Source organism: Lontra canadensis, unplaced genomic scaffold, assembly GCF_010015895.1.
Source record: "Lontra canadensis isolate GAN:19392208 unplaced genomic scaffold, GSC_riverotter_1.0 scaffold47, whole genome shotgun sequence".
Lineage (NCBI taxonomy): Eukaryota > Metazoa > Chordata > Mammalia > Carnivora > Mustelidae > Lontra > Lontra canadensis.
In genome coordinates this window covers 4,363,517-4,386,570 of record NW_022631041.1, presented here as the reverse complement: position 1 = coordinate 4,386,570, position 23,054 = coordinate 4,363,517, and the positions used below count along the sequence as shown (strand labels likewise).

Below are 23,054 nucleotides of genomic sequence, written 5' to 3'. Positions count from 1 at the left end.
GTACATTTTGCAGACAACTCTTTCTGTCAGGTCTGTCAGAACAGAGTATAATTTATTCTAGGTTTTCTGAAGAACTCATACTTAATGTCTTCCAGGATTACTGGTGCTTCCTGACATTGAACTCTCTTGGTTAAAATCCTTGTCATTATATTTTATGACAGGAATCAGGAAACTTTCTCTAAAGGGACAAAAATAAATAATTTGGGCTTTTTTGGGCTCTCCAGTTTTGGTCATGACTAGTCAACTACTGGTACTGCATCATGAAAGCAGCCACAAACAATGCATAAAAGAATATATAAATAAATGGCCTTGTTCTACTAAAACTTTATTGATAAAAACTGGTGGTGGGCCATATTTGGCCCATAGGTCATACTTTGCTGACCTATGTTCTATGATATAAAATCCTGAGGTAACATTGTTTAATAACTTGATAGAATCAGTGCCACTTTGCTCCTGTGAAGGAAGGCATCTTCTCTAGGCAAATATGCTCTCAGTGTTCTTAATTCTTATAATGAAATGTCAACTATACTTGCATACAAAGTGAAGTATGAGAAACATTTAAACTACTAATAAAATATATGTTCATCACTAATTTTTCAAATAAACATAACATCTAGAATTTAAGGATCTTTTCATACAAAAGTGTGTTAAAACACATATGCAATCTATTTGATGTCAAAAAACGAGTGAGATTGAATGAGGTTAAGTATGGAATGAAGTTGAGGGAGAGAGTATTTCTAGATAGAGCTTCAGGATATATGAACATCCTGGGGCAGGAGAAAACAATGATTTGGGGGAACCTATGAGAAGCCTTGAGTGGCTTCATACAAAGACCAAGGCAGAGAGTAATACGAGGCCAAGTCGAGAGGCAGGTGTGGCTCAGATGACAGAGCACCGGACAAGCACTGTGAAGGATTCTGGTCTTTAGCCAGAGGGCAGTGGGGTCATACTGAGGGTGTTTAAACAGTGGTACAGAAGAATCAGATCTAAGGTTTTAAAAAGTTTGGAGCATGTTTAACTTGTCTACCTTTGGAGTCATGCCAATAGAAATGTCAGATAAGTCTGGAATATAGAAGAAAAAACAAGATCTAGAAATAAGATCTAGAAACAATTAGAAATCATCAGCAAGTCCGTGGTTAGCTGAGGGTTGGCAGGGAGATGAGACAGAGTAGGGAGAGAGGTAGAAGAGCCCAGATCAGCAGTGTGAGGGATCCCACCTTTAATGGCTGGGGGAGGAAGATCCTGTTGAGGGTTCCTGATTTTCTTTCAGACGATCTAAATAATTTACCAAGTATGTACTGAGTGCTTACAGTGTACTGGGACCTGTCTAGGGCCTGGATTTACAGCAGTGAAGGAAACACAGTCTTTGCCTTAATGAGTGATAAAGCGTCTGACAATAAATGGTGAACAAAACTCCGAACTAACTAGAAAACTAGACCTCTCTCCCTCTGCTCAGCAAGTGTTGCTTCTCAAGGCCATCAGAGTGCTCTCCTCCTCCTGTTGGTTTTTCTTCTTGTGTGTCCTGTCAGAGATCCCATTCCCCAAACATTGCAGGAAGTAGCCATCAGACATAATTGACCATGTCATCCAAGTTCAGTGCACTGGGTGGGTGAGGGTGGCAGGTGGCCTCATGGGGAAGAGTTGAGATAGTGGTGCACAGTGGGGGTTACAGTTTCCATGATTCTTATGCATCCACAGTGTTAGGAGGCCAGAGAGAGAGGAAGACACATAAGCACAGACAAAGGGAATTTCACTAAGAAAAGCAGGCTAGGCCAGGAGGTTTTGACATGTTGTTTCTACACAGATAGACCTTAAAACTACAGCAGACCATTCCCTCCTTATACACAGAAGTGCTGAAAGATGTGCTGGGTGAGGTGAGCAGAGAGCTGTCCATGTTTCCTGGGGAGCAGGGCTTTTCTTTTCCAAACTCTTCACCACAGGTCCTGGAGAAGCTGTGAGCTGTGTCCTCAGGGTGGGTCCCTTTGAGGACTGCAATCTGGTTGGCCTTGGGCAGCCTGACAGCTGAGCACGTCCAGCTGCCTTTCCTCCTCAATGTCTGAGAAGGACGGATGCTGACGTTATGGGGGGGAGATTTCTCAGCATGATGGGATTATGGGTGATCCTTGTTATTTATATATTTTTCTACATTTTCTTCAGAAAAAGCCTGCTATTAAAAAAAAAAAATCACCCAAAGCTTATTACTATCTAAAAGAACAAAATGGTTAAGCCACTGCAAATAGAGAAATTCCAATCCTGTATCTTAGAAGAACAAAAATTGTTCCTGAGACTGATGACCATGCAATGCTCTCATTGACCCAGGAAATATCAATGACAGCAAGTGACAAGAGCGGGGGTGTGTAATGGTAGTGTTTAGACTTTGAAGTCACAAGGATATGATATAAATACCACCTCCTGTCCTTACTAGCTTCACGGACTTGGAAACTTACTCAATCTCTTTGGTTTCAGAGTCCTTTGATGTAAATAGGAATGAGCACACACCCTCCAGAGCTACCGTAAGATTGCACACACAACACACCCTTTGCGGAGGGCCTGTCACAGGGAACGCGCTTAATATGCAATTCATGTGATAGACATAGACACCAATTTCCTGCAGTCTTTTGATCCATGACATCTTGTGCTGAACCCTGAAAAGAAGGAGAGAGATTTATGTCTCAAATAAGTGATAACGTTTTAGAAAAGGCAGAGATCTCCCTGAATCTTGTGCACCCGGAGGAAGCAGACACAGGAGGCTTCTGTAATAGGCTAAATGGGGAGCGGGGCCTGGAGTATGAAGGGCAGGTCTTCTGACTCCTAGATCAGGGCTCTCTACATCACAGTGTTTTGTGACAAGGTGATACACTGATTTAGTGTTTTCAGAGAAGCAAGAATCCTTACAATTCTTAGAATTATTTTAGTTATTAATTTAAAGTACATTAGCATAATGAGAATAAAGTAAATTAGCACAATTATACTCTTAAGGATACTCTTAATCAATAGAAGTTTTCTTTCAAATATGTATTTATTTAAATGTTTGCTTATTTTTTTAAAGATTTCATTTATTTTATTTGAGATAGAGAGTGAGAGAGAGAGAGAGTGAGAACATGCATGGGGAGAAGAGGCAGAGAGAGAGGGAGAAGGAGAGGGAGAGGGAGAAGGAGGCTCCACACTGAGCAGGGAGCCCAACGTAGGGCTCCATCCCAGGACCTGGGATCATGACCTAAGCCAAAGGCAGACGCTTAACTGACTGAGCCACCCAGGCGCCCATGTTTGCTTGTTTTTTGAGTTTGGTTTTAATTCCTTCTCAAAGTTAAAGGAATCCACATGGGGAAATAATCAACAAGAAAATACAAATATAAATTAACTGGTATGCATGATTTGACTGTACAGAATAGATCCAAATATACTTGTGTGTGTGTGTGTTTAAGATTTTATTTATTTATTTATTTGAGAGAGAGAGAGATCACAAGTAGGCAGAGAGGCAGGCAGAGAGAGAGAGGGGGAAGCAGGCTCCCTGATGAGCAGAGAGCCCGATGCAGGGCTCAATCCCAGGAACCTGGGATCATGACCTGAGTGGAAGGCAGAGGCTTTAACCCACTGAGCCACCCAGGCACCCCATATACTTGTGTTTTATATATATAATACAGTATGGACTCTAGGTTCATGTTTTCCATCATCTTTATTTAATGAAAGTGGCATGAGAATAACACAAAAGCTGTATTTTATTTCAGAACTAAATACTTGATCAAATCAAAGAGAGTAATCAATTAAGCTGGATGTCAGACCTCACATTAATGAAGAGTAAATTGAGCCCTGACATTGTCTCCCAGGTCTAATTTAATAAACAAGTTATTAGCTTTAGCCTCTCCTTTCACAGACGTAAAGCATATGAAGAGTGAGCACTTAGGTCTCTTTTGTTACCATTTACCATACAATACACAAGCATTTAGGAAGTGTGTAGTTATATGAATATACCAATAAAATGCTAGTCTTAGTTGAGGATTGCTACTAGAGACATGAGATGTCTGTTAGGTATGAAAGTATGTAAGTGCTTTAATGAAAAAGCTTGCTATGAAGCACAAGTTAAGTATTTATGGATTTTAAGCTAAATTTTAGCATCATTTTGCTTTTTTACATTTTAGAAAACTCTCTGAAAGACATTCTAAAAATCTTCTATGTAAAAATCTATGCTATTTAATACAATTTTATGTTCCTGAGGTCAGGATGACTATGCATCTTTAGTAATGAGTGAGAATTCTAGCTTTGAATTCCTGAGAATGCATTAGGGTTCATGAAGTATGGAAAGCAGATGTATCAACTAAATTAGACCTTGCACAGTGGAAAGTTGGCAACATTCTAGTTTTGGCATTCCATTTTGTCCAGGGTCCAGATATCATACTTTATTATATACTGTTTGTACTTGACCTCAGCAAAACTAGCATGTCTGTCTTTAATTACTCAAATGAGCCAGTCCTAGGAAAGAAGGATTAGATTGTTTTAAGCATATTTTTGAAAGTAACTTGATCGATAATTTAGAATTTTATAATGTTTGCCTTGGCAGTTTTATTTTTTTTTAATTTTCTTAAGATCCAAATGCACACATTTAGAAAGAGTGCTTGTAGTAAGAGAATGTGGACACTCTGAGAATGTGTGGCAAGTGCCCAACGGCAGACAGATCACGCTGCTGTTGACAAACTCATGTTAGTTACCTCATGATTGTGGTTTTCTATGAGGGAAGAAACATCTCTTTTGGAATTACAAAGAAAAAAAAAATTTTATGATAGACTACAAAATAATAGATAAGAATGCATTGGTAGAATTATAGCAGGCACTTCCCTAGAACTTTACTGAACCCAAATATCATTACTAATTTTCATACTAATTTTCAACCAGATACTTCTAAAGATGCCATTTATATTTAACAAGTAGGATAATTGGAAACTCCTTTGTAAATCATTTTTGCATTAAAGTGTTATAACAAATTAGGAATTGATCCCAAGAATTTCAATAAAGAATCATCAGAGACTCTACCACCACTGGGAATAGAAAATACATCTCCTTTGGCATAGGACTTCTTTGTTGGGTTTTCATTTTCCTACAACAATTCCCTAACATGATATTTTAATAGCTGCTGGGCTCGTTTGGAAGCTCATAAAGTAATAATGCCAATTAAAAGGATTAAAATCACTCCTCCCTTGGCTCTGATTCTTGCATGAATGAGTTGCATATATGAATGTAATCTAGATTTGGAAATGGTGGAAGCCAGAAAAAATAAGAACCCCTAAGAAAGGTGAGAGAAAAAGTAAAGCTTGAATAAGAACTATAACTATAATTTTACTACAAAATTTTTTTAAAAGATTTTATTTATTTATTTGACAAACAGAGATCACAAGTAGGCAGAGAGGGAGGCAGAGAGAAAGGAAGGGAAGCAGGCTCCCCGCTGAGCAGAGAGCCCGACGCGGGGCTTGATCTCAGGACCCTGGGATTATGACCTGAGCCGAAGGCAGAGGCTTTAGCCCACTGAGCCACCCAGGTGCCCCTTGCTACAAAATTTTTTACTGGAACATTTGGACAACTGTCAAAAAAAATATACCATCTACCTCCAGGGGCCCCACCACATACTGATTGGTGTCATTGTCAAACTACCTAAGGTTTTTCTTTTAACGGTAGCAACAGACAGTGCTAGGCAGGAGTTTTAAACTTATTTTTGTGCGTGAAGGCCTTTGGAGAAGTTTCTCAGAATGTTATTTTTAAATGTATAAAATAAACAGTGTACTAGTTTTCTATGGCTACCAGAACAAATATCCACAAACTAGTTGGCTTTCACAGCACAAATATATCATCTTAAAGTTCTGAAGGTCAGAAGTCTGATAGAGGTCTCTGTGGGCTAAAATTAAGGTGTTGGCAGGACTGCACTTCTTTTTGAAGGATCTAAGGGAGAATCTGTGCTCCTTGTCTTAATGCAGTTTCTAAAGGCCACCCACATGCCTTGGCTGCTGGCTTCCTTTTCCATCTTCAAAATCTGCAAAGGCTAATCAAGTCCTTTGTTCATTCTCCTCTCTGACCACACTGGGAAAGGTTTTCTGCATTCAGGAATGCTTGTGGTTAGACTGAGATCATCTGGAGAATCCAGAATAATCTCCCCATCTCAAAGTCCTTTACCTTAATTACATCTTCGAAGTCCCTTTTGCCACTTACAGATTCTAGGGTTTGGGTGTGGGCCTCCTTAAAGGTCATTATTTTACCTAATTGGGTTATGAATGAAACAATCATGTGGAAATAAATAATAAAATTATATTAAAATCCAAATTTGCAATAAAATAATGTGTTTGTCTTTATTAATACAATAATATCTAGAGCAGATCAAATAATGTCCATATATGGAAAATAATGATAACCATCAATGACTTTCCAGTCTATCAGGAACAATCACAAAGGCTGTAATGAGGGAGGAAAACATCTGTCGTGTTTTTGTTGGTGACAGAGTTACAAGAAGTGTTAATCCTGCCATGGTTTGTGGTTTATATTCCTAATTGTAAGAAATGTTACATGTCAGCTAGAGATTAAAAAAATAAAGATTATTTTTTTTCCTCTCCTCCACAACCCCAGATCATCTTTCAGGTTGGAAAGTTCTGTGCTAAAGAGATGTCAAGAAATGATAACCCTGATGGGGCGCCTGGATGGCTCAGTGGGTTGGGCCTCTCTCTTTGGCTCAGGTCATGATCTCAGGGTCTTGGGATCCAGCCCCGTATCAGGCTCTCTGCTCAGCAGGAAGCCTGCCTCCCCACCCCCCGCCTGTCTCTCTGTCTACCTTTCTGCCTACTTGTGATCTCTCTCTCTCAAATAAATAAATAAAATGATTAGGGGGGGGGAAAGAAATGATAACCCTGATGTTATTCTGACGTGGGCGGGGAGAACACAGCCCGTCCCATGGCCACAAGAATTATCCAGGACAGTGAGCCTGAAAGAAGACCATGGCAGGTAAGGGGGGGTTTTGATAATATCAGAAAAATCCTATCCTCTTCAAGCTCTGCTTTGTCCACAAAGCCTTCTTGGACTCTTGGAGCTGCTCTTGGTCATTCTCTCAACTCCGTTCTCCATAGCACATTTCCATTGTTTCCAGACATAGGCAGAGCCCGCACCTCCTTCTTGTCTCTCTCGTTTTTTTGGCACCTTGTTCTGCATTGCCCTGGGATGCTTGACGTCTTTTCACGTATTATGTTCTGCCTCACTCTGAATCTCTGCAAGGAAAAGAGGTATACATCTGCGTTCTTTCCGGACAGCAATAAGGGCTTTTTAGGGTAATAGTGAGTGAGTATTTACAACGTGATTGACCAACTATCCAATGAATAATCCTCACTGAACTTACATGTGTATTGTGGAGAAAACATGCAAATATCAAGAATTAGCAGAGAGTCTTTTTGATCTAGCTTTTAGAGCAAGATACATTTTACTAAAAGATCCTTGGTCTGAGAAACGGAGTTTTCCTTCTTTTCTTTTTGCTTTTTCTGTTCCACTGATTAGCCAGCTTTGTGATCCTGAGCAAGTAACTGCCTCTCTCCTGGGCCTCAAGCCCAACCTCTGCGTAGAGGATGGGATTAGATCATTTCTAAGGGCCCTTCCATCTTGAAGAGTTCGTGAATCAGAGTGTATGTCACATTACTAAAGTTTTTAACACTTCATTAGGACTGAATTCAAGTTTCCAGGATTATTCAGTTTCCCCAAGCAGTTTAAGAATTTAAATGTCTAAGGACTGAGACGTTCCTGAAAAAGTAAATTGTGACTCTATCAAACACACTCCTCGTAACATTTATTCCTTCTTGTCAAAAGACTCATTTGACATGACATGCTCTATCTCCAGTCCTACTCAGACTCTTTTATACCCAGATGAAAGAGGGATTAATTGGTAAAGTCTTCAGAAACCTTTTTATGAGAGCATACTGTGAATTTTTCCACAAATTTCTTACAAAAACTTAAGCATCCTGATAACTTACCATAAGCTCTTGTGGAACAGTTTTGGCAATGGTAACCACCAATGAGTCTCCAAGCTGGACTTCCGGGATATTTCCTGTGAATTACTGAGATTGAGTTAACCCCTTACTTCCGTCTTCTAAAGCTCTTAAAGTAGCCACTCCCTGACCTGCTTCCAATTTCCTTGCCACCTCACTCTCCCCCAGCCCTGTTCTGTCCTGTCTGCTCCACATCACTCTCCTCCTTAGGAGGAACCGACCCCTCCCTGTGATCTCAAGTCTCTGACAGACGTAAGGCCTAGAGCAGGGGGATGAAGATCATGGAGAGGACTGGGCCTTCTATGAAGATGGGATCTACAAGTAGATACACATTCAGCTTGAGAAAGAATAAAAATACTTTATTTAGAAGGCTTTAGAATTTACTTAGGATTTATATAGAAGGAAAGGATTTAGACTGGAATCTATTCCATCTTTAAGAGATTGCTGTCTATCTCACTGAAACGATGTGACTGTACTCACTCAATGTGGCTATACTGTTAGCCAGTTTCTCCTCATGGCTATTTCGCTGTAACTGAAAAAAGTTATCATGCCCTTTCCCACTACTGTGTTTCTCCTTTTATGCTTCCCCTTTACCTTAATTATCCACTTCATTTTATTGGAATAAGGTACAACTCAAATGTCACCATCCCAGGGAAATGTCCTGCTCCAGCTTCCCCAGTTTGGGGGAGAAAAACTTTGTTAAGTTTCAGTAGCAATTCATGAATAATTTCATTCTGGCACTTAAAACCATGCCTCCAGTTGTGTTTACTCATGCACATCTGTGCCTACATAGATTTTAAGCTCCTGAGCAGCGGAAACTTCTAACAAAACTTTGTGCCCTCAGGTTACAATAATAGAAAATAAGTTATCTTATAATTTTGCTTTTTGCTCCACATAATTCTAAAGACGATTTTCAAAAGAATTACTAGTATCTGATACATATACTTAAATATATATGTATATATGATATATATATATATATCATATATATAATTTTATACACGAACACATATTTAGCAGGATTCTTTATGTTATTCTACGCAATACTGGGATTTTTCCCAAAAAGTGATACCAATACTTAATAAATTAATCTGACAGTTTTTATTATAGTGACGTGGAATACATTTTTCCCCAAGATGCAGTTACTATAGCAAAGGCTCAGAGACTAATTCATTTTGAAAATACTTAGGATATCAGGAGATGTTCATAAGCAGTATCTCAAGACAATATTAATTAAAAAAAAGAATCAATAAGTATTTACTCAATAAATACACTCATTTATAATTAAAGACACCTATTTTAATTCATTATCAAAAAAGGCAGACATGTTTGCAGTCTTCACACATGTAGAAATAAAACCTCCAATCATGAGGAAAACAGGGTCAGCAGATCATTCTCATATCATCCTATGTAGAAGTCACTCTAAAAAAAGGAGAAAGGAAACAACTGCAAAAAAAAAAAAAAAAAAGAAAAGAAAAGAAAAGAAAAGGATTCATTTTATTTAGGGTCATAAGGATAAATTTAAAGGGTTTAGGATACCAGGCATATTTTCTTACTGTTCTGTCAATTATTGAGATGGGTATTAAAATCTCTGATTATGATTGTAGACTTCTCCTTGCAATTATATTCGTTTTTGCTTCATGTATTTTGAAGTTCTTTTGTTAGGTACATAAACCCTCAGCGTTGTAATGTTTTGTTGATTAATTGACCACTTTATCATTTTAAAATGACGCTCTTTATCCATGGGAATATTCTTTGTTCTGAAATCTTCTTTGTCAGATTTTCTCTCCCTGGTAATCTTCACACTAGCAGAAGAACATATCCCACCTAAAGGAACAGTAATTATTTTGTCATCCGGGTCCTTGGCTTCAACTTCATTCAAAGAGATATATTTACTGAATTCTTGACATATTAACATAAGATGTTCAGGGGATGTTTATTTATTAAATGGATGTCAGGATTTGAGTTTTGAAAACATAATGTAATGATGCAGCTAGTTCAAATAAGGAGTGATTCAAGGACTATAGACCTCAAATTGTATCAAAGGATTATTCAGAGACTTGAAGAATCTGAGATCTTCAAAGGATGTTAGATATCCAGCCCTGCCGACTCCTGTTATTTGTGGGAAAACTAACTCTCAGAGGAGGGTCAGGAAGGGCAAACTTTCTTAGTTGATAGAACACATTATGACAACATGGGGACCAGAAACCCCATTTCCTGACTCAGAAAAGAACAATCTTTACATTACATCACCCTATGCCCATGGCTTTATAATCTTCACACCTTTTCTTCAGTTGCTTGTCTTGGAGCAATGGATGGAAGACAAGAATATATACATAGAGAAAAAAAAAAATTCAAATGAGTTCCAACTTCCCCAAAAGGGTTAGGGTCTCAGGGGCAGCTTCTATAATTTTAAACTCCCATTTATTTGTCCATTCACCGATAATCTTTCGTTCACAATTTCCTTAGACAAAATAATGAACTTCAACATAATCTGGATACATTTTCCTATTTTTAACATATACAGGGTTTGCTGTTGTTGTTGATGTTAAACAATCACAATGGCTTGAACATATTAATCTCTCCAAGAGTATGGATGGACCAAGAACATATCCTGCAGAGAACATGTATGTTGTTACTAGGATATTATTAGTGGATACTATGGAAATATTCTGAGCACATCTGACCCACTGTTATCTTCACAATTTCAACAGATAAAGAACCCTGTATTTGAATTAGGAGTCAAAATTTTCTGGGTGGTGTGTATGGACTCTACACATTATCCCAGTATTCTGATGTTGTAGAAAGAGGGTTTTTTTGTTTTTTGTTTTTTAAAATAACAATGATGAACAGATAATTTCAGAATCTTTTGAGGCAATTCTCATTTCACACTATAATATTAGAGAACAGAGTTTTCTGCACATTAACATTTATTTGATGGCTTCAGTATAATTTCTTCAGTCCTCACCCAGTCATCTATTAATTTTACCGGTTAGAGATACTTAGTCTGCCTCAGGCATCACCTAGAGTACTAAGGATTTACAAATTTAAATAGCTCTCACCATTAAGGAGGTTAGCATCTTAATGAAGAGAGATTTGTATAAGTAAAGCTTAACTTACACGATGTATGAAGAGGAAAACGGTAATTTTTGCCAGGTTACAGTTAGAGGGGTTTCATTAGTTTTAGACAGAAAGTATAAAGTGTGGTGCAGCAGACACATCTAAACATCCTTCTTCCTTCTTCCGGGACTCTGACTCTCCCCCAGAGCACAACACAAGTATCACAACCGAGGGTCCAAGAAGACCAAAACAATTCTATGGGTTACCACCAATGAATCAAGCAATCAATATGGTCAAGGGCATCTTTGAGGGGATCGAAGCCTTCATAGAGATACACAGATACAGGTCATTTCTTAAAGAACAAATTGAGCCACAGATTTTTGGAGGAAATTGAGAATTGAAATCATACTTTCCATCACTTTCAAAACGAAAATGTCAATTCTTTGGCTTGGCCCTCAGTGCTTTTATCCTCTTGCCTCCTGTCTTAGTCAGCTCGGGCTGCCATCACAAAATACCACAGATGGTTTTGGTGAGGAAAATTTATTTTCTCACAGTTCTGGAGGCTAGACATCTGGGATCAAGGTGCCGCCAGGGCTGGCTTCTCGTGAGTCCTCTCTTTTCTGGCTTGTAGATGGCTGCCCTCTTGCTGTGGCCTCACATGACCTCTTTGTGTGCTTGGAGAAATAGAGACGGGAGGAAGGAGAGCAAAGAGAGAGACAGGTATCTTCACTGTCTCTTCCTTTTCTCACAAGGAGACCAGTGCTATGGAACTCAGGCCGCACTGCTCACTTCATCTAACTTACCTCCTGAAAGGTCCCATTTCCAAATACAGTCACATCGGGGGGTGGGCTTTAACTTAGGAAGTTTGGCAGGACACAATTCAGTGCTTAACCCCTCTCCACCTGTGTGATCTCACATTTACAACTCCCATTCCTCATAGGCTTTCTACCACAGGAACACGAAATTCTTCAGATTCCCCTAATTTCTTTCATTCTTTCCCCTTCATGCTGTTGTGCATGCTTTGTTTTTGCTCCCTTCTCCCTGCATCTCTGCCTGGTAAACCTACAGTTCAGACTCTCCTTCAAGGCCTTCCCTGACCTTTCCCAGGAAGAACTACTGTGTCTTGTATATAACCTCCAATAATACCACATTATCATGTTAAGTTTTAATTGACCGTGGATGCTTAATACATATTATTTTTGAACATATGAATGATGCTAATATTTTTACAAGATCTCTTAATATTGCTGAACTACAAAGCTAGTTCTCCAGAAAGTTAGAAGTCATCGTTATACAGTCACCTCTTTCCCCCTCCAAATTCAAGGGATTTCTGAAAGGACAGGCACTCTTGCCTCAGATTTTTCAGATGGAAGTTTGAGGAAGTAACTAATTATAAAGATTATTAACATTATATTGATGTTCATTTCCCTATCTGATTTCCTGATGGGTCTAATGTATTTTTAAAATAAAAATACTTGAGATAAACCTTGTATACTTGGAGTCAAAATAGTAGTATTATTTAAAATTAAAGGAAAAATGGGAAGCTCGGGTCTCCCTAGTGATGTGGGACACCCTCTCCAAGATAACATATTTATCCTTTGCATTCAACTCCTGCTTATTTTCTCCCTGGACTCAGTCCATACACTGCCAGGCCATCAGCTCTAGACTGTGTGTTCCTGTTCTTTATTCACTGCCTCACACCTGCAGTTAATTGTAACACATTGCCTAGATAACTGAAAAATCTAGGTGATACACCTCCCACTAATAATAGGGATCGTGACCTTGACTGAGACCCATGACCTTGGTAATATGGAGTTCACTTAGAACATCTCACTATACTCACAATTTAACTGGTGATTTACCTACATGGATGATAACGCATTGTCTGAAACAGGTAGCCTGAGCTTAGAAACTTTCAGTTATTAGCTGTATGGCTTCAGGCACAGTATCTGGTGGCTCAGTTTCCTCACCTATAAAACAGGGACAATGATAGGACCCAACTCTTAGAATCACTGGCAGGATTAAATGAATTAACACATGTAAAATACTTAGTATAGTGCCTAGTCCTTAGTGGGCACCAACCAGGTAAGCACACCTCCACATGAGGGATGTCTTAAGATTTTGTCATCTTTTTAAAGAATCTTTCTACTGGTGCAAGTTTAATTATGGCCCAAAGTAGATGATCTGATCCAACTGCTCTGTTACATAATGTGAGTGAAGTTAAAAAATAATGGGGATGGGTAGGGGAAGCTGTGGAGATAACCAGAACTCTTCAACCCCTAGTCAGTTCCTGTTCTTCCAGAGTTGAAGATTATTTGTAACAATGCTGCTATTAGGGTGTAAATTTCTTTAAAAGAATAGCATATAATCTAATTTTAAGGCATACACAGTAACCTCACATTTCTAGAAGTACAAGTTATGTGTATATAGAGAGATCAATTCATATGAACATCCTAGGCTGTTAACTTTCAAGAACTGTAACTGGAGTCGTTTTCTGGGTGTAATCTTGAAGCCTGCATACATCCTTGGTCATGGGATCCCTAACCATGGGATCAGTCCTTGGCTTCTAGCTCCAGCTCGGTGGTGATTTGGTGAGATGTCTGTGACAATCAAGTTTAGATAGAACTTTATCTTATTTTTTCTTCCCCCTCTGTCTGCACTGGCAAAACAATGTTATCAAATAGCTTTACTCAGGATGGTCACAAGAACCTGGGAACATTGTACTTCAGCCTAAATGTTAGCAGCATTCAGCAACAATCTATCTCTACTGCAATTAACAACCACTCATTCTTTTCAGGCGTTCAAGTTGAAGACTTGGGAGTCAATCTTCATTCTTCCTATGCTCATACCTCATATCCAGTTTATTGGAAATACTATGTCTCTATTTAAAACATAGCCAGAAACCAATGACATCCTGTTACCTCCACTGCCACCTCTGGTCTAAGCCATCATACCTCACCTTCATTATTGCAATCCTCTTTTAACTGGTCTCCCAGCTTCCACTCTTACCCGCCTTATGGCCTAGTCTCTGCACTGTAGCCAATATGATCCTTTTAATGATTTCCCCTCCCAGATTCTCATTCTTTGTGATTTGGGTAGGGCTAAAATTACTTAAACTTCAGGGACCGCCAGACTACCAACAGTGTCTCTTAACTCAGAATGCCAGACCCCACCCTTAACAGTTTCTTCTGATTGGGTAGGACTGGGGCAAGAGCCAAAGATTTGCATTTCTAACAATTACCTTTTGAAAAACCACTGGTTGAATATATGACACACTTTTTATTAAGTTTGTTTCCTTTCCCTAAGAATATAAACTCTATGAGGAAGGAATTTTTTTTCTTATTTCCTGCTGATATCTCATGCAAAGACAATACCAGGTATAGTAGCTGCTCGTTAAATACATGTTGAATGACTAAATAAAAATTTCTTATCCTAGTGTTACATCAAAAAATTTCTAACTGTATCTTGCTAGATTTCATATGAAGAAATACAAAGCTAAAAATATTTATATAGTTTAATCCCCTTAGGCAAGAAAGCACTGTAAAGCAATTGGACATAGAGACAACTGGGATTTCGTGATACTTGGGAAATAACTTATTAATAATTGACATTATCTCAACATTACGGTTAATAACAATAAACATTTGTGGTCTGCTATCAGCTGCTGAACACTTCATCTAAAGCATCTCACAGCAAATTGTGAGGAAGCTAGCGATGTTGCTTCCATTTTATAGATAAGTGCTGTTACACCACAGCCCACTTATCAGTGAACTCCAGGGCTTCCACTTTATCTTTTCCCCCCAATGTGCTCTCCCAATTGGGGCAACCAAGTAGGGTGTGAAATGGGAGGGGACAGTTTTCTTTCAAGTGTCCAGGCATGTGAAGATCTGAATTAAAATATGCTGTATTTATTTACCTCTTATAACACTAAAGACCATCCTAGACTCTCTCCTACTACAGTAAAAGTGTAGAGGAATGCATCAGAGCACTAGCGTTCTAGATGCAAATGTTGAACTCTACAGATGTTACAGGAATTTAGTTGTGAAAGATATGGAAGACATTTTTCAGAAAGATATGAACACATTGGTTTGTGGGGCTTGAATTTGCACTATCTTAGAATAGTTTATTCTGTCTGAATGTTCATTCTATAAAACCCTACGCAGCAGCATTACATTTAGGCAAAGAAAACTGAAAGACAAATGATTATGAGTTAATGATTCACTTTCTTTCAAAGAGACTGTTAGAACAGGGGTCAGCAAACATTTTCTTAAAGGGCCAGATAGTAAATATTTTAGACTTGCAGTCCATCTAATTCTGCAGTTAAGGAAAGCAAACACAGATTAAACATAAATAATGGGTATGGTTTTGTTTCAGTAAAACTTTATTTACACAACAGGAGTCTGCCCATTGACTATACAGAGTTTGTGGACCCCTATGTTAAATGACTCCAATTTTTTTTTTTTAAAGATTTTATTCATTTATTTGACAGACAGCGCAAGTAGGCAGAGAGGCAGTCAGAGAGAGAGGAGGAAACAGGCTCCCTACTGAGCAGAGAGCCTGATGCAGGGCTCAATCCCAGGACCCTGGGATCAGGGCAGAGGCTTTAACCCACTGAGCCACCCAGGTGCCCCAAATGACTCCAATTTTAATGGGATAAACGAAATGGATGAGATAAATTTCAGGTAAATTTGGCAAATTTACCTCTTTCCTTTTAAAAACTTTTTTTTTTACTATAGAAATATCCATAATCCTGTACTAACATAATGACTTAAAAAAATGACAAACTCTAGCATGCAAATTAAAACACATTTGGCCTTGTAATAAGCTGAACAACTTAAAAGAATCCTTGTATTTATTTTTTACACAGCACAAATGCAGGTGACACACAGTCCATATTTTCCCACAAAACATAAAATTAGCAACTGAGAGTCTAAATTCTTATAATCTTCTGCCTCGCTCCTAGCTATACACTGTATGGAATCCATTCCACAGCAGCAGAGGAGAACCTTAAATTTAAGCACCAAGCTTCCAGGCGTTACTACAAATATCTTCTTTTCATTCCCTAGTACATGCAGTCAAACTGCCTATGAATAAATACCAATTCACTTTAGTTTCAATGGAGAAAGGAAACCAGCTGGGAAGCCAACATTATTCTTAAGTCTAAAAGTGACTTCACCTCTTTACCTTCTATTTTCTTCCATAAAAATTTTAACTTTTAATGTAGTTATATTAAAAAGGAACATAAATTTAATTATGAACATAATCCCTTTCAGTTCCATCTAACAGTTTAGGATGTTCATAAATCCAGAGGAAAACAAAAACATGATCTCTAATCTAGTGTAACCTGGCAATTTTTATTTAAACTTAAATTTAGAATTTTATAGCAAAGAAATACAGTCTGTGTGTTCAAATTATGATTTAAAAAATCCTTAATTTATGAATATTAAGATACAATGCGAACCCTAATACATTTCATAGAAGTGTGTGTTTCTTTTCTGAAGCAGGATTCAATGGGCATTTTTAGATTTTGCTCACATCAGCCCTATATACCAGATTACTGGATCCACTAAATGGACAATGAAAACTGGTTGAGGCTGCTGCTGAATGCTTCAACAGGAATCTGATACACAGACACAGATTTCATTGTTATAGTCAATGCGACTGAAGTCTTCCTTAAAACTGTGCTCCTCCTGATGGGCTGAAGATAGAGTAATGGACTGTTAGTTCTTTAATCCAAAGATACATGGATCTACTGTACAAAGGCTTCATTCTCTGCCTGTAGTTAGCAACTTGAGGGCCTTCTGTAGATTCTGCACAGCAGTGCTGACATCTTCATATTGCAAAGCACTGCCAGCATATTTGCAGTATTTCTGGGCTCTAGCAAAGTCCTCTGGAGTTAGACGGATATCCCCTAGAAGAAACACAGAGTCATTAAGATATTTGTAGGAATCTAAAAAGTATCCTGTTAGGTTAGCTAAATGCTTACATTTAAAATTATAGAAAATATTTAAGGTTATATAAAAACATGAAGATTTTTTTCAACCCTAGGTGTAAATATTTAACTAAGAATTTTCATGCTTTTCACTTTTTTCCTTATTAACATAAACCATACATATGCCAATACTAATAACTTTTTTGAAAAGATTTTTAATCTGGAAGTCAAACTAGAAGCCTTTCTATTTTGATAAATTGATAGCAAAAAAATTATAATCTGTGTAAAAAAATGACAGTAGCTTTGGTGTTTATACTAGAATAGTTAAGCCTCTCTTTTCACACACAGACTAAACCATCTGACCCTCATCTGAGCTAGAATATAAATATAATTCTCCGTGAAAAAAAAAGAAATAACATTATTTTTAAAAATTACATAAGTCATTTAGCTTTTTTAGCATGAAAATATTTTTTGTGCCCCCATATAAAAATCTCTACAGTTTAATTATCATTAATATAAAATTAAACACATGAACAACCTTTATAAATTATGTCCAAAATTTATTCTCAGCAAGTTTTCCAGTTACACATATGATTAATATGGGTAGACCCTAACTAAATAATCTGGGTAAAACCAAAAAAACAACTTCACTTAATCTAAAGTTTGAATATATATTTCTAAAGATGAAATTAGAAACTGACTTTGTGTCCTGACTTTTGAAATACCATTTTCTTCAGAATTCTTTATAAGGATATTAAGAATTGATCAGAAGGCTGGGACACAGAATATAATAAACAAACAATATATTTCAAATTCTATTTATATACATACATACATATATGTATGTATGCATATTTTTAAAGACTTTATTTATTTGACAGACAGATCACAAGTAGGCAGAGAGGCAGGCAGAGAGACAGGAGGAAGAAGGCTCCCCGCTGAGCAGAGAGCCCCATGCGGGGTTGGATCTCACGACCCTGGGATCATGACCTGAGCCGAAGACAGAGGATCAGATAATATATTTTATATATTATTTTATATTTATTTTTAAAATACCATTTTAAAAAGATTATCTTAAAAATATACTTATAATATATTTTAATTCAGTTTATAAGCATGTACTTAGACTATCTTTGTTTAGTTGCTTTTAATTTTGCTATTACCTAGGTAAGGATTTCAAAGTAGGTAGTGTCTCCAGGTATCTAGACTCTAAATTCTGATCCAAATCATTATTTTCTAAAATTTTCAAGAGTTCTGAAACAATGCATCCTAAAGTTTCTAGGCCAGTGCCAGGTACCTATAAGTACTGAGTAACTTTAATGAATGAAAATAAAAATGCTGTCTGTACATTATTTCCTCTATTTTATTTATTTATTCTTATTTCCTATACTTTAAGACAGAGTTCATTCAGAATTAAACATCAATGAAATTTCGGATTTTAAGATGATACACATAGATCTACGTTACAGTAATTAGCCCAGTGTGTTACATAAAAAGTCTTCAAAAAGTTGTTGAGTATTATTAAAGATCATAATGGTTGGTTTTTACTGTTGTGAACTAAGAGGTTATATATTCCAACTTTGACAGACCTTATTTCAATTTTCCTGCATTTCAGTTTGCTTAAAAAGCAAGAAATACAAATCAATAAACTAGTAAAATGCGATCATTGCAATCACCACATTGCATCACCACTGCAATGCAATACCACAAATCTTTTAGTATTTTAGTGTCTTGGCATTTGTTACTCATTAAACCTAAAAAAAAATTATCCTGTTGTTGTTCTGTTGAAAATTTAGTCAGGACACTTTAGGTTTATTTTTTTTATTGAAAATACCTACTAGATTCTTCAACGGTTTTTCCAAATACATTAAGCAAGGTTCCAGTCATGTAAAGCTATACACCCTATCTAGGTGAGGGAGACACCAGTGAAAATCGAGTTTACCCCTCTACTCATTTTGTGCTTTAACAGCCTGTCTTCTTATCTCAGGGCAATCTTTAAATATATAGAGCAACCATACAGAATTTATTGGACCTGCTAGAAGAAGTCCCCATGGTTAGCAATGTTTTGCTGACATACCACTCATTTATTAATGAAATGTATGTAGTGGAAAGAACTCCATTACCATCTTAGTTTTTATAAACCAAACTTACCCACCAATGATAAAACTATTTTAAAACACAAATACTGCACTTTTCATGAAATAACAATTTCAATATTCAGAAAAAGTGAATGAAAATATTTTAACAGAAAATATTTACAGATATGTAATACATATAGCTTATAAACATGTATGAAATTATGAGACTATCATATAAAATATAACTAGATAACAAACAACTTAAAGACTCAGATACAAAATATAAGTTATAGATTTAAATAGTGATGCTAGACTTATTAATTAAAAATATAAAGAACTTAAAAAGCCATGTCAAATACTTGCGTTTGCTATTCTGTAACACTTCAGGTTTCCCTTCATTTAACAAATATCATCTAATTGGGTGCCTGGGTGGCTCAGTTGGTTAAGTAACTGCCTTCTGCTCAGGTCATGATCCCAGAGTCCCAGGATCCAGTCCCACATTGGGCTCCCAGCTCTATGGGGAGTCTGCTTCTCCCTCTGACCTTCTCCCCTCTCATGCTCTCTCTTCCTCTCTCTCTCAAATACATAAATAAAATCTTAAAAAAAAAAAAAAAAAACAAAACCAAATAACATCTAAGAGTCATTAATAATAAGACATGTGATTAAAATTTTAAATTAAATAAAAAGAAAATTTGCTTAATTATGATTCTTTTAACTTAGCATTTGAAAACTAGATAGGGGCGCCTGGGTGGCTCAGTGGGTTAAAGCCTCTGCCTTCGGCTCAGGTCATGATCTCAGGGTCCTGGGATCTAGCCCCTCATCGGGCTCTCTGCTCAGCAGGGAGCCTGCTTCCTTCTCTCTCTCTGCCTGCCTCTCTGCCTACTTGTGATCTCTGTCTGTCAAATAAATAAATAAAATCTTTGAAAACTAGATAAATGGAAAATACATAAAAGGAGAAGAAAACAACCGTTCAATTTCAGTATATACAAAATAGTAAATACTGCTTAGTGCACCCAAATAAAAGCTGTTTTTTTATATTATTAAAAGTTACTAGAGGCCATATCAGACAGACCAGAGAGCACACAGTGGACCTGAAAGGTGTCTGAAGGATTAAAGAGGTTGTCTGAAAGAATCTCTTTTCTGAACTCAAAGCTCAGTACAGTTGCCGATGGCTTCAGAGAAGACTCCTCATCACAGGGCTGCTTTTCTCCTCCGCAAGCGGTACAAGCAGGCAGAAGACAGCTAGAGCTATTAGTCAAGTTCCCATTCACAGCAGAAAGAGCCTGGGTCAGCACTGGATCAAAGATCACCTTTTTGGTTTTAAGAGAAATCCTTGCACATTCAGACATAAGCGTCCATTTCTAAGACTGATTTACCTAATGTCATGACAGATCACAGAATACTTAATTTTAACAATTCCAAAATGGGTCTTTTGAGATTCCTACTTACCTAGGTAATTTTAAAAATTCATGTCAGGAACCTTGGATATCTGATCCTAGTGTACTCTACTGTCCTCTGACTTGAATGGAAAGCATGGGCAGAATCATTCGGGAATCACCTGATAAGCAGTAAATCTTGTAGGTAAAGATAAAGCTCAGTACAGAACCCTTATATCCAGGCATTACCAAGATATGTTCCTTAGAAATGGCAACACTAGAATGATTAGAGGTAGAATTTGATTAGGTCAGGCGCTATGCTAAATATTTTTCAGATATTCCATTTAATTCTCAAAAAAATTCATGAGGTAAGTGGTTATTCATACTGTAATACTATATAGAGAGATGTAAGTTAAAAAAGGAAATGTTCTCCTTCAAGTAATTCCATTCTCCTTTCCACAGTAAGCCACAAATTCACTACAGAAATGTTTAACATATTAATATTAACACACATACACTATGGGTATTAAAGGTGATAAGTACAAAGCACTAAAGAGAAAAATCTAACAGGAAAAGGATTCAGGGAGTATTTATTAGAGGTGGTGGTAAAGAGACAGTGATGGTTATGAAACTATTAGTTCTGATCTGAGTATTATCTAGAATTTTTCAATGTACTTAAACATATACATCCATACAGGAAGATAATTTTAGTATTTTTTCCTAAATAGGGTCATACTATACATAATGTTCTGCAACCTGTTTTGTTTTTGTTTTTGTTTTTAACTTAATATGCTTAGGAGATCTTTTCATGTCAGGTACTATATTATGTGTGTGTGTGTGTGTGTGTATATATATATTTTAATATCTCCTCAGCATTCCATATGATGAATGAACCATAATATCCCAATAAGCACTTAAAAGATTATTTTCCACTATTACGATGATGTTGAAATAAAAGATCCTTGTAAATTTTGTGCCCATGTCTGAGTATTTTCTTAAGATGGTGGAATATAGCAGGTTCAAAAAAATTACATTTGCAATTCTGACAGTGACATAATACTGCTGAAAAAAACTTTACTAATGTACATTTCCCACCAATAGCATGCGAGAGTTATTCCTTAGGTCTTCAATGACACTATAGATTATTGATCCTTTAAAATATTTTTTTAATCTATTGACATAAACCCAAATCATTCCAATTCTCAACTTCCCTAATTAATAATATGGTTGGGAAAGCTTTCATGTGTTAACTGCATACCTGCATTACCGATCATATTCTCTGCCTGTTTTTTCCTACCGAATTGAGTTTCAGTTATTCATCTGTAGGAGCTCTTTATATATGCTCTGGACATTACTTCTTTATTTTTAAATCTCAATTTCTCCTGGGCTATTAGTTGCATTCTAACAATGTAATGGGGAAGAAGCAGTATTCTGTGGTATGAATTTTTCATTTTTCACTTGTTAAACCTGTTAAGATACAACTAAATCAGATACAAGTATTGAGGGATAGTATCTAATATATATTTTTTTCTCATAACCAATTTTTATTTTTTTTAAAGATCCTATCTGAGAGAGAAAGAGAGAAAGAATGAATGGGGAGAAGGCAGAGGGAGACGCAGACTCCACACTGAGCAGGGAGCCCAATGCGGGGCTTGATCCCAGAACCCTAAGATCATGACTCCAGCTGAAGTCAGACACTTAACTGATGGAGCCACCCAGGTGCTCTCTGGATAACCAATTGTTCTAACATCACTTTTGAATATATATTCTTGCCACACTGATCCACACGCCACATTTATCATTAACTTAATTCCTATAACGTGTGGTCTACTTTCCAGAGTCCCTACTCTGTTTCACTGATCTATCTATTTCAGATATTTTCACATCAGATTTTAGGTGGATCTTTTAAAATTAGGTGGGACTCCAGAGGGGAGTCTGGAAACCAAGTTTAACAAAGAAACATAGTATCCATTGGGCAGGTTATTTGGCCTGTCTACTGATAAGATAAATATTTTCCACTATGTTCTTGGGTAATTTGCCAGTTTGTAACAGGTTTCTTTTTGTTTTTGTTTTCAACTATGGTCAGTTCCTCTTTTTGGATAATCTAATCATTTAGTATAGATAAGGAAGATCATAATCATAAGACATGGTAATTTTGGACTAAAGTAATCTAGTATCAGTTTCCTGATAGCTTTAGCTGTATGTTTGTGCCACTATATCCAGCAGTATACCACAAAAAAGGAACTGTAAAAAAAAAGGGGGAGAGGAAATGCCTTCAGATTTAGATATTTTTGATAATATGAAACAATCTTGGTTCACTGGAGAATCTAGTGAAAACAGACATTCAAAGAAATGTGTAAACATTCCACTATACAATAGGTTTAAGGCATAATTAGAAAACAACACCCAAAACAAGAGATACAATATGTCTCAAAAAAATCAGTCAGCTGACTTACCCTGGGAAACTGTACTGAACAGTGCAGGATCAACAGCCGGAACAGTCTGTGGAGTAGGCTGGAGAGTATTACTTGCTACACCTGCATCAGAAAACCACAAATGGGCATAAAAATTATACCTCTTAATTATACACTAGGAAAATATT

General features: G+C 37.0%; 1 protein-coding gene across 2 annotated transcripts in view; it reads right to left on the bottom strand.

Annotated features, from left to right (window-relative positions):
* Positions 1-15,887: 15,887 nt before the first annotated feature.
* Positions 15,888-23,054, bottom strand: part of VTA1 (vesicle trafficking 1) — a 63,875-nt gene continuing 56,708 nt past the window's right edge. For both annotated transcript variants that reach the window (XM_032873054.1, XM_032873056.1), the window contains exons 7-8: positions 22,909-22,989; positions 15,888-16,977 (exon numbers count right to left, since the gene is read on the bottom strand). In XM_032873054.1, the coding sequence (XP_032728945.1) occupies positions 16,832-16,977; positions 22,909-22,989 (227 nt within the window). In that variant the 3' untranslated portion in view covers positions 15,888-16,831. The remainder of the gene's footprint in view (positions 16,978-22,908; positions 22,990-23,054) is intronic.